Source organism: Lynx canadensis, chromosome C1, assembly GCF_007474595.2.
Source record: "Lynx canadensis isolate LIC74 chromosome C1, mLynCan4.pri.v2, whole genome shotgun sequence".
Taxonomy (NCBI): domain Eukaryota; kingdom Metazoa; phylum Chordata; class Mammalia; order Carnivora; family Felidae; genus Lynx; species Lynx canadensis.
The window spans coordinates 206,905,133-206,917,771 of NC_044310.1; the positions used below are offsets into that span (position 1 = coordinate 206,905,133).

Sequence of the window (12,639 nt, forward strand, 5' to 3'; positions counted from 1 at the left end):
TCATATGACCTGCTTCATTCTAATTCTGTGCGTGGCTCGCATGGGATGCTGACGTTAACAAGCAATTCTCCTAGACTGAAGGATCTCTCGTGTAGCTGCAAGAGGCACTCAGTGTTTTCTTGTGCATTCCTGATTTTCCAACGCAGGATAAAGCAACAGCACAGCTGGCCCCAGGAAAGGTCCCACTCGCTGTGAGTTACACAGAGACCGTGATATCAAAAACACAGGGGTTCGCAGCGTTTACAGGAAGAAGGATTCCAAACAAAATGACGGACTAATACCGCAAATAACAAGGTGCACGATTAACCTAGCGACAACTCAACGTTGGCTACTCACCTGTCTCAACCCCAGTGTCTTTGTGTCCCACATCTGTTTTATGTTCCAGAAAAAGGGCTGCTCGCATTTCTGACAAGAATCGCTCTCTAACCACTGAGGAGCCTGGGGGAGGAGAAAGTCAAAGCCACCATTAGAGCATCTCCATGTTGACTAGGATTTCTCAGGTTACTGATACAACAGTTCTAGACCTTGTTGGTGCTGGCCAACAAGGAATTTAAAAAAAATTCCTCAATACATCATAGCGGTTGCCATATTCAATACTACCTGTGTTCAGTAATCTTTATCATCTTGGCAATGTTTACAGGACTGTCCGGTTTTTAATCTGTAGACAGGACGGGGTAATTCAGTTTTCACTGGGAACTCCTAAGGGATGTCTTCGTAGATTTCTGTGCCAGAGTTGCTGAATATCGAAATCCCACTGAGTGAAAACCCACTTGTTGCAGAATCTGGGGGATGACCACCTGGGAAGTCTTGTGGGGTCACATCTTCCGGGGGCAGCTCCTGTCAGGCAGATTTGCCAGCCGGCCCCTCCGGCTCCCGTGAGCGGCTACCCTCCCGCAGGCACACGCACCGTCGGCACACCTCCGCCCCAGCACCGTGCTCTCTGGACTGTAATCCTATATGCACGTCTCGTTTCTCCCCACGAGCCTGTCATTCACTGCTCTTACTCATCCTGATGTATGGACAGCCTGTCCCAGAGCAGGTCCCCAATGAATTTTTATTCAAACAGGACAGTTAACAGTCTTGATGTCACTTTAGCCAGAACTTAGAAAGCACTGCTCTACACAAACCATTAGATTGTACCCGATTACAAGATGAAACTGTTAAAAGCCATTTATGAACCTCAATCACTTGTCATTACATATGTGCGATACAAATAGGAGAGAACACGAATTTCTGTCAGGCCAAAGACTGCGAAAAAATGATTCTTTCTTGATCTTGAAAGTGCACACTCCAGAAAAATACACCTGGTGAGAGGTGACCATGACGGGAGAATGGCGGACACCGCATTGCACCGGCCCCACTGACCCTTCTAAAGCAGTCAGTAAGACGGAGAGCCTCCAAGATTGAAGCCGGGACTTCTGGGGGCTAAGAACAAGTGCCTCTGCGTCCTTCTTTTGCTTCCTATTGCTTCAGGACTTTGGGCTTTCCTGTTTCTTACTTTAGATACGTCACGAGAAATAACTTCTGCAAAGGACTTTCTGGGGGGTGGGGAGCACCACAAATAGCACGAAGTGGGCTCGGACAGAAGACAGGTTCCTCTGGATAACCGGAGAAATACTGGAAAGAAGGGAAGGTGAAGAAAAGGGTGACAGAGACGTGCACCCACATGGGAAGGAGGACGGCCTTGCTGCAGAATTACCTCTTCCGCTTCTGTGATCAACAGAAGTCGGGGGTGGGGGTACGGTGGCTGGGGAACACTGCTCGGGAACAAGGCCCCTGAGGGAGAAAACGGGCAACACGGCAGGTCATGCCACCCACGGCATGGCGATGTCTGTCCACGGGGAGGGGAAGCAGGTGCCGCTGCCTGGGCTCGGGTCCGGGACGCACGCGGCACCACACACACGTGGAAGAAAGCTCAGGATGTCTTGACAGCAGCAATATCCAATATCCCAGCAGGAGCACCCGCCTTGTGAGGTGGGGGAGGGGGGCGAGTCCACGAGTGGGAAGCGTGTGCATGGGGCCTGGCGTCCCAAGTGCCCCAGGAGTCCGGGCGGGGCACCAAGTAATTCTTGTGCCTGACGCCACCTGATTTTCAACACAACCCGAGGAGACATGCAGCAGCGACACCCCCACGGTGCGAGCAAAGAGACCGTGGCTCTGGCGGCAAAGCGGCCGTAGGGGACTAGTGTGTAGCTTGGCCATCTAGGAGACCCTAGCTCGCCCGCCGCACTCGACACAGCATCCCCGAATGGGTCTTCTCTCTTTGAACGTGAGGCTCTCCGCACGTGGTTCTGGGGCGTGGCCACACTCCAGCCGAGCCCTTACCCTCAGGAACATACAATTCCGTTTAGGGGCTTAGGAAAGAACATTCCTTGACTGAGCTGGGGTGGGGAGAGGGGCTCCAGGGAAGAAAGGTATGCTTTCCGTAACTTCAGATGACACACAAAAGACACAATCGGAAGTAAACAGGCTTTCTGGAGCGTTTTGTTGTAAGAAGCACCCGCAACTTTCTTTCTTTTAATAGGATACAGTGCTATGCTCCAAGCTATCAGGAACCATCCTGTTCTGTGCTTATTCTCTAAAGGGATTTTTTTTTTTCTTTCCTGAGAAGAGCAGAAGAGAACGCTAATCAAGCACCGTTTCGCTCTTCCTTACATACTGTTCCATCTGCCTATGCTGCACAAAAGGGGCGACGTAACGAGAATAATCCCCCGCACAGCTATTACCAACTGTTGCAATAATCTGCATGGTACTAATGTGCACCATATTGAACATCCTGCGATCTACTAGTTTAAAATAAGGTTGTCTTTTGAAGTGGGTTCATTCTAATTATTACTTACTCATTTCTATTGCAGGTCAACTTCCAAAAAGGAGCCCCGCTAATTATGAGCTAGCAAGGGGGCAAATCTGCTTTCAGCCTGCCCCAATCAGTATTTCCCAGTGACTCAGTAAGAAATTCCAAGCAGCGTGGGGCTAGAGAATCTGGGACTAATTCTGTGTGCCCTTGCCTAAGGAAGACCCATAAATTGTACAAACCCTAACTCCTAGGCCAGAACCTTCTGTATCTGTGTGTGGGCTGTTTCCCTTTGCACTATACTCAGCTGGTTTAAAAAAAAAAAAAAAAAAAAGAGAGAGAGACAGAGACAGAGACACTACTAAAAACAATGCATCTTTTTGACCCAATTTGCTTCCCCACCACCACTGTCAACTACTGAGAGACAGAAGCCTGCAGAGCGTGACGTGGAACCCGCCAGCATGCATGTGATCGGGGGGGGGGGGGGGGGGGGAATCTTCCACAAATGACTGAAAAGAGACGCACCTACAAAGGAAGCATCCTGGGCGATGTCTTTTCTTTCCCTAGACGTACAAATGAACTCCACAATCGTGTACCCTTGAAGGGGGGAATCCTGCTTTTATTTTGTTAACTACTTTTTTCTAAAAGAATTTGCCAAGGATGAGAATAGTGGACTGAAATCCAAGCGGGTGAGCTCTTAGAAGACGCTCCAGCAGCACTGGCCCCAGGCGTCGCCCTCCCACGCGACCCTGGGAACACAGCCTCTGGTCTGTGCGCTCAGAATAAGACTGAAATACAACGGGCCAAGAGTCCAGGAAATTGAGCAGTATGCTAGGTGTTTGCTCTTGATGCCTGCGAGAGCAGCTACTGGAAAACACAGTTAAAATAAATCTTTGCAAGGAAAACTGTATGTAATATTATGCCAACGTTATAGATAATTAATAACAAGTCAGCTTAAGCCTTACCAAAATATTTTGCCGACTCTTAAGATTTTCTGTTTGGTCTCACAAGTTTACTAAAAAAGGTGACAATCACTACTTCACGTTACGAACTTCGTTTTATTATTTACGGGGATAGTCTGTTTCCTTCAGGAGATTACAAGCTTCTTGCAGGCAAGAAGGCATCGAGAGCATGGTAGCCGTAAAGTCTGGAAATGAGTCACGTCGTGACTGTTTTTTTAATAAACCGAACCCCCCAGATTACGTCTTCTGTGGCACGTGTGGTACAAGTCACGTGCAGAATCTGGTGGGACGGTGGCATCCCAACCAACGGGGCCCAGCACGCGGGCCTCCGCGCTGCATCCAGGACAGCGCCCTGAGCAAACCACGTGACCCCACACCACGCAGTAGGCAGTGCCATGCAGGAGCGGCAAGCCCTCGTTTCCAGGCATCAGAGCCACCCTTGAGGGGCTCAGTAAATGTTTCTGAAGTTGAAACGGAGTCCTCGGTCCCTCAACTCTAAAATCTTCTCTTTTGAGTCAACAAAAAGTCAGCTCTTCTGCTACCTACATCACAGGTTGGAAAAGACAGGTAATACCCACGCTGGCAGACGTGAGAATGGAAATCCTGCCTGGAAGTCATCTGACAACATCCATAAAAAGCATTAAGAACGTACACATCTCCTGTCCCGCAGGGTCTACTTTCAGAAATTTGTCTGAACGAAATAGCTGAACAATCATACAATGACAAGGTCATGAATGCTCACTGCAGCATTGTTTAAAATAGAAAAAAAAAGACAGAGTTGCCCACAGGTGAGAGGACAGACTGGCGGTTGCCAGAGGAGGTGGTGGAGGGAGGGTGCGACGGGTGACGGGGGTCAAAAGGTACCAACTTCCAGGTTGTCAAAGAAGCAAGTCCTGGGGAGTTGAGGTACAGCCAGGAGGCTGAAACCGCGCTGGGTACTTTGAAGTCACTGACAGGGTGACTCGCGCAAGTTCTCATCACAAGAAACAAAGATTTGCAACTGCGGTGGCGGATGCTAACCGGACTCAGTGCGGTGATCGTTCCCGATATGTGCGAATGCCGAATCACTACACTGTACCCCTGAAGCTAATACAGTGATATACGTTGACTATTTCTCAATTAAAAAAAAAAAAAAAAAGACAGCGAGTTTGTTTAGAGAGAGTATCCGTCTAAAGAACCAGAAGCGGCTTTAGAAGGTGTCTTTGGATGACTCTACTTCACGGAAGAGTGGACAGAGAAACGACGACACTCCTCTAAATGAGGCCCCATAACTCGTTAACCGCGCAAACCAATCAGAATTCAGGTCTGCTGAAAAGAACACTACGTGGACACCACCCGGTAGAAAATAAAAGCAGAGAACAGTGACCTACTTCCCAGGGAGACGAAAAGCACCTTGCTGCATCCCTCTCCCAGCATCCACTGACAGGGACGCTGTGGCGCCCACTTCGAGCCCAGCGGCACCGGGGACCGTCTCCAGGCTGAAAACAGCCTTCGTGCAGTCTGCGGGCAGTGCTGGTCGCCGTGGAAACCCTCTAACGGGCAGGGGTGCAGTGCAAAGTGACACACGGGAGCCCATCAGGCGACAACCAACGAGCACGAGGGCGCAGAGCGGGGCTGTGCTAGTCGGCACTGACAGCCGGCAGGGTGGGAACCCAAGAAGCCAGGTTGTGGGGGGGGGGGGGGCCCTCCACATCAGCCTCGTCTTGCTCGTTCCCTTACCTCCTCTCTGCTAACGTCCATGTTCCACACTGCGATTCCACCATCCGACGAACAGGAGACGAGCTGCCTCGTGAGCTGAAGGTAACACAGGGACTGCACCCTGTCACTGCAAACAATACACATCGGTCATTTGTCTCGACGTGGAAAAACACAGGCTCAAATCTCGCCCCTTGTTGGAACCAGCAACCGGCATTTTGCCACTTTCAGGTACAGTAATGTGGCCTCTGGCATACACTTTAGTCAGATGATGTGTAATGACTCTGTAACTTACTATACGGCATCAGAGTTTCCACAAAAGAAACACTACTTTCAAATCAGTCATTCAGCATCGCAGGCCACAGAGAAGACGATGGCTACAGTCCTCTGGGCCAATCCCTGTGGTCCATTCCTTTTCGGGGGCGCAAGATTCACCTACTTGTTCATAACGAAGAGCAAGGAGGGGTGACGCCCTTACTGGAACGCAACCCGGAAACAATCTCCTGACCTACAGACTTGTGTGAAGGATCATTCCTCGGCTACTTTGCTACCTGACTCTGCTTACAGTGGACAGCAACAGCCTACCCGAGAGCGAGGAAAGGAAAGGCCAATGTCCTCTTCCTCTGAACACTAGAAGGCAAGAACCTGAGTAATGCAACATCATGGCTCAGGTGACGGGGCCTGTGTCAAACCACACCCGCACATTACTTTTCAGAATAACCAAACCGGTTAGGCATCCAGTTCCAGACTGGCTTAGCATGGCATTCCGTGCAAGCTTCCCCGGCCAAAGTTCTCACCCGCAGTCCTTAACCCACCCGTGCCCTAAGCAGGTATTTCAAGAGGGTGACTCCTTGGGTCAGACAGGTGGCAAGTGTTCTTTGGACAAAGAAGGAAGAAGACTCTGGGCTCTTTTTTTTTTTGGGGGGGGGTGCGTCTATAACACCAGACACGCAGGGCTAACAGAAAAGCAGTCCAAGTTAAAAGTGGACAGAGTGAGCCCCAGCATATGGCTGCCTTCACAGATGGGAGTTTGGAAAACAGAGTATCAGAATACTAATACTGCCCCGCCTCCCCCACTCTCAGATTCTTTCCCCACCCCCACCAACAGTCACGCACTGGTGGCCCTGCAGCAGCAGTGTGCGGCCTTTCCTTCCTCCGATGTCCCACATGATGATGCTGTTGTCAGAGGCTCCCGAGAAGAGTAACCGCTGAATAGGGTCCCACCAGAGGCAGGCGATGCTACCTACGGTGAGAAAGAGGAGAGGTGAAGTACAGCCCTGCACCTGCACATACACGTTCAACAGCCAGACCGAACTAGGCCCGGCTGAGCCCCCGAGTAAAACCGTATCTTTGTTGTGCGAAAGGGCCTTCAACACTTTATCATGAGTCACGGAGAAGACACGGCACACCTATCACCCAGAGTTACAAGACAGTGATCTGCAGTTGCACATCAAACTACTTTGAACACAAAGATGTTTAAAGAATTTTTCTTCGTTCTGTACCAAAAAAAAAAAAAAAAAGATACATATTTATGAAGGGTTAGTTCAGAAAAAGCTTTTGAGGGGAAAAAATAAAAGCGGACAATATTCAATGAGAAGAGACAGTGAAGATCACTGTGGTCAACTTAGGGAAGATAAACGTCTAGATTATTCCAGGTTGCCGGGGCCTTGCAGGTGTTTCACCTCAAGATGCATATGTGTAAGGAAATTAAGTTAAGGGTCTCAGAAAACAAAATGGTCTGCACACAATTATGCCTTCTATATTGGCTAAACTTAACAAATTTGATACCCTTGAGAAATCTTTCTACAGTTTTCTCTTTCAACAGATTTCTCTCTCGGCGGTTCTATTGATTACTGCTTGCCTAGAAAAAGTTGTCAACAAACTTAATAAAACCGAGCCAGTCACCCAAGTTAACGCTTCTGGCACGTATAGAGAAAACCGACGAAGTCCCATTCAAAAGCAAACAACGGAAACTAGTTTCTCACAGAGACTTAGCATAAGGGAAAAAAAGAAGCGTTCTGCAAAACTGGCTTCAGGGAACAATTGTGCACAACTCCTGACCCTATTTAATGCTGTGCCCTGTACACTTCACTGGAGGCCTGACAGCAGATAAACATGGTCCTTCGCTATAAACGCTACTAAGCAGTCCCCAGAACCCCGTCTGTCCTTAGCAACCCAGAGAACACTCAGGAGCCTGGGGACCATGAGACCATTAGTCATAAACACAAGTGGTTTCCTTAGGGGCTGTGCCTTCCTGCCCGAATACGTTCTAACTTACTTACCCCCCTTTGCTCTACAAGATCCCCCATCTGACAGACTCGTTTTCACTCAAATACATTCGCTAGAAAGCACAGAGTATAGAGTATATTTAACGTAGGATACCTAAAACACTATTTTCATAAGTAAGTTCATCATTAGTTCTTTCAACGGATCCCCCATTCTTCCATCGAAACCAGACGGTGCTCGAGTGTCTAATATGTTACCCAAAATGGCCAAGTGAGTTTTAGAACTCTTCCTAGAGCCTGACCAACTCACCGCACTGTAGAAATGATAAAATCCCACCCATCCTTTCCCCTCCGTCGCTAACCAAGCAGAAGCAGAACAGCCCAGACATCTCTCCTAATTGTATTGTCTCCCAGCTCTTGTTCAGTGTCCTAGAAACTGACAAATTAAAAAAAAAAAACAAAAAAAAAACAACATTCTTCCAAAGGTCTTACCATTTATAAGAATTTTAAAAGATCTTCCGAAAATAATTTAATTTAAAAAGACACACAAAATAGACAGTATTATCCACATGAACCATCTGGACAGGGTTTTGACGACACGGAACCCAGCCCAAGAGGCTACTTACAGTTAGCCTTCACTCTTTTAGATCTATATCCCACATCTGGCTAATCAAACCGGAACCGACAGGTCATAGGAGCTGATCATTCATGAAGCCCCAGCCTACCTTCATGTCCTTTGAGGGTTGTAATAACTGAACAGGAGTTCTGTTCAAGCTTCAGCAGGGTGATCTGCCCAGAGTAATCGCCAACAAAAGCATACTGAGTATCATAATCATATCTGTGGAGAAGCAGTCAAGGATATATAACACAATCCATCCGAAAGTTGTAAAATTGAACAATGTGCCCTTTAAGGAAGTAAGCACAAGCCTAAAACTATGAGACAAAGAAATACCCAACTGAAATTCGGGCAACACATATTTAAAAAAAAAAAAAGGCTTTTCAAGGCGGAATTCTTGGGAAAATTAATACTCACTCATTTGACAAGAATTCACTGAGTACCTGTTACTATTCCAGCCAATACTCTAGGGTATTGAAAAAAAAAAAAAAGATAAGAGCTGACAGAGAAGACAGACATCAAAACAAGTAGTCATAATCAAACTGCAATTAAGTACAAAAAGGGAAACACTCAATAATGAAAACAGCAAGAAAGAACTGGAACAAAATGGCTATTTATGAAATATCTCTGGAAATAATGTAAAACTGGTAGCAAATACGGACACAAACCCATCTTTCTTTTGGCCTGGATGAGACAGCTTGAAGTGCAGAGGATGATTCATTTTAAATCGCCGTGGAGAGTTTTAATCATCCAAAATGCAGTTATTTGAACAGTAGTAAATTTAAATTTTAAAAATACACAAACCATTGACAGCAACTCACTACTTTCTCGGTCACTTAATGGCCATAGAAACCGGTGGCCGAGCAGTAGTTTAAAACACATCAGGCTGCCCATTGCTTCAGTGCCAAAACACAGGTCAAGAAGAACAGCACAGCCTGGGCTGTGCCTTTGTGCTTCTGCACCATTTTCTCGCAATCCATATGAGAAGACTACCCATGACAGAAACACTTCCTTAGCACAGGATGAATCAAAGTATTTTTCCCTTATCTGAATCTCAAATGTATGGGACTGCTTTGAATGCTTATTTTAAAGACCTCATGCTGTGTGTTCATTTGTAGCAAACATTTTTCATAAAGGCTTTCCGTGGAAAAAAGGGATTTACTGCGCCAGACATCCAACTCTGGAAAAGGAACTACTATGGGGTATTTGCCTGTTGACAGCCTTGAGCGCACCATCCCTGAGATACACCGCTGCCACGGGTCGCCTGTAAGGGCAAATTCTACAGGAAACAAGTCCCAGACAGTAGTAGAAAACTGTGAAAGCAGCAATTTGTTAGCGTTCTGAGGACCCTAAGGCATCTCTGAGAATATTAAATGGATTATGAACCCCCTCCACATACACGCTGACCAACTATAAACCTCCCTTAAGTCCATTTATGAACTCCAGGGTCACAAATCCTTATTATATTCTTTCAGGGTCTGCAAATGATCGAATAAAAGATCGACCCCCTTTTTGTTTTTCTTTATTCAACAAAAAGGTCTTTATTCTCACCTTGAAATGCAAAGGAATGAGGGGGTGAGGGGGGTTGATTAAGGAGGTTTAGGTTTCCAAGGTTTTGTATTAAAAACAGACAGTACTTCCCGGCAGAGAACGGCAATTCATCTGATAATGATTTTTAGTAAACCACCCAACTCTATACCAAAGAAACGCGGACACAGAACTTCTTGGATTTTATGCGAAGTACGCAGGAATCGCTCAATCTCTGGATCTCAACCGCCAATTCACGATCAGATTCGAAACGAACTGCCGCGACAAGGAGGCGCCGGGCAGGGGAAGGGCCCGCCTGCTGAAGGATACTGTAAACACGAAGCCCAGGAAGTGAAGAAGTGCCTCCCGAGCATGTTCCCGCTGCGGGTGCACATCCAGCTGACGCACTTGTCGTGGCCGGTGCTGATCACCCACTCGGCAGCCACGCTGAAGATAATCGCAGACACTCGGTTCTGATGAGCTGCGGGAACACAAAGGGAAGCCTGCGCCCTTCACGAAGAAACGTGACCTTCCGAATCTGAACGGAGGCGCGCGCCTTCTCCAGCCGGCTGGCCTGGGGGCTCACGGTCTCAATTACCCTACCACGGAAACACCCGGGCTCCGTGAGCCAGCTTTCAGATGACCTTCCCAGCCCCAGCTCAGCACCACACACTTTCTTTCCGTGGCCCAGCTGCCCTGTGTCCCTACTTGGGTGGACGATGGGAAGCACAGCTCACTGAAGACTGGTGCTCAAGAGGGATTCCAACAACAGATCAAAGAACAGACTTTTTTTTTTTTTTGGCTGTACTCGAGAGAACAAACATTTTTCCTTTGCTATTAATTATCAGTCCCATATGGAATGTGGTAGTCTTTTCTTAAAGGAACAATGTTTTTTTTTATAGTCTATCACTTTAGTACTTTGACCTTTTAGAAAACACTGACATTGTGAGCAGGAGAAGTTCCATTTTCTGAAATTAAAAAATAGTGCAAGCATTTTGATTCTGGAATATTTTCTGTTTGTCTGAAACTTTTTGTTATTTATAAAGACAAAGTGTTGTGGAGTTCTGTATTCCAAAGTAACAGCTGAGAAAAAGGAAGGCATTCTATCATGTGACCTGTCAAATACTTTCGTTTCCAGCTTGATTGTAAGCCACACTAGGGCAGTAACCTGTCTAGTCTACTTCATCTAGTATAGGACCTGGCATGCAGCAGGTGTTTAATAAATGCCCAGTCTGATGAATGAAGTTAGAGGCTGGACAGAGAAACTGTTTGACCTTGCTCTCAGCTGTACAGGCTGCTTCAAAAGAATTGAGGGACTCTTTCTCATACATTAATTCGAAAACACTACAACTCTATGAGTATATGGGCAAAATCATCAACAGACATTCATAAAAGATCACAAATGATCAACCCTAAATAAAGCTTAAGTAACTTTTAAATTGAGAACTTTTTGACTATCAAACTGGCAAAAAACATTTGTAAGAGCAATGTTGTACAGACTTGATGAGCAGATACTTTCAGCTACTCATGGGATTGTAAAAATTCACACTATTGCTGGGAAGAAGTTTGTAAAAGAAATCTAGAGCATTAAAAAACTTGTTTGAGCCAGCTACTCCATTTTTAGGCATTTGTCTTAAATAGAAGTAACCCAGGGCTAGGGGATTAGCGTCAGAATAATAGTCAAGACACGCGCACACACACACACACACACACACGCACACATACCTGTGTGTGTGTGTGTGTGTGTGTGTGTGTGTGTGTGTGCATGTGAATGTTTCATACGCTCACCTACGTATATATACACTGTCATACAGGTCAGTGTGTGTTAGCAAAAAATGGAAGCACTACCCATGCTCCAAAATAGAAGAATGGGTAAATTAAACCTGGTCATGCACCCAATGGAACAGTATAGAAAATTTTGAACGGTGATAAGCAGGAAAGGATGGTAAACATCTCTAAGAGTTAATAGCCTCCTGTATAACTGGGGAAACACCACTAAAAAGTTCACGTGAAACCTAATTTTGATCATAAGAGGCAGTGTTCTAGTTTTGTGTGCGTCTATCTACACACATATATATGTAAGTATGTGTGTGTATCATAATTACCTGGGTAAGTCTTGATAAAGTTCATTTTATTAAAATCTTCAGAAACATGAAATTCCTAAAAGTAAACACATGCAATAAGAAAACAGTCATGGTTTTAAAAACAGGAACTTAACTTTCAAAACAAAGGAAAATCCAAACCTAGCTATGGCCAGAGGTGGGACTCAAGATTAACTCTAGAAGAATACTATGGAACTGCTTCTTTCATCGGGCTTGTCCTCAAGCCACTAGTTCTTTTGGGGAGCAGACCGAATACGGAAGGTGCTGCGGACCAGCACAGTATTTTTCTGCAGTTCTCCCTCTGCGAGTGAGAGTTTTGTATTCCTTCTCCCTCCACAGAGGAGGGCTTGTTAATTTTGCAGTCCTGGTTACGCTGAGCATTCCTCAAGATGACGTCCGTAAAGCAAAATTACAAAGACCCATTATGAACAGAGTTCTCAGCTACACTGAAAATATGGCATTGGGTACCTCACCAACGTAAGGGGGAAATTACATATATTTCATATAGAACACGTACAAACAAAAAGGAAGTGTAGAGGTTGTGGGTGGTTTGCTTTTTTAAAATACCCTGTATCTTCCTAATTTTTTATAGACAGGGCAATACTTTATAAGTAGGAAAAAATAAAAGTATATACTTGTTAATGAAAAAATCACCTTCAGCATAAAACGAAGACACAACTCTAAAGAGAAAGCACTATGAATTCTACTGATCGATGCT

The 12,639-nt window shown here is 46.1% G+C and overlaps 1 protein-coding gene across 5 annotated transcripts in view; it reads right to left on the reverse strand.

Moving 5' to 3' along the window:
- WDFY1 (WD repeat and FYVE domain containing 1) overlaps positions 1–12,639 on the reverse strand; it is a 46,264-nt gene that overhangs the window by 6,591 nt on the left and 27,034 nt on the right. For all 5 annotated transcript variants that reach the window (XM_030324080.2, XM_030324083.1, XM_030324081.1 and 2 more), the window contains 6 exons: positions 11,925–11,979; positions 10,150–10,300; positions 8,402–8,514; positions 6,568–6,694; positions 5,476–5,581; positions 337–438 (listed from right to left, as the gene is read on the reverse strand). In XM_030324080.2, the coding sequence (XP_030179940.1) occupies positions 337–438; positions 5,476–5,581; positions 6,568–6,694; positions 8,402–8,514; positions 10,150–10,300; positions 11,925–11,979 (654 nt within the window). The remainder of the gene's footprint in view (positions 1–336; positions 439–5,475; positions 5,582–6,567; positions 6,695–8,401; positions 8,515–10,149; positions 10,301–11,924; positions 11,980–12,639) is intronic.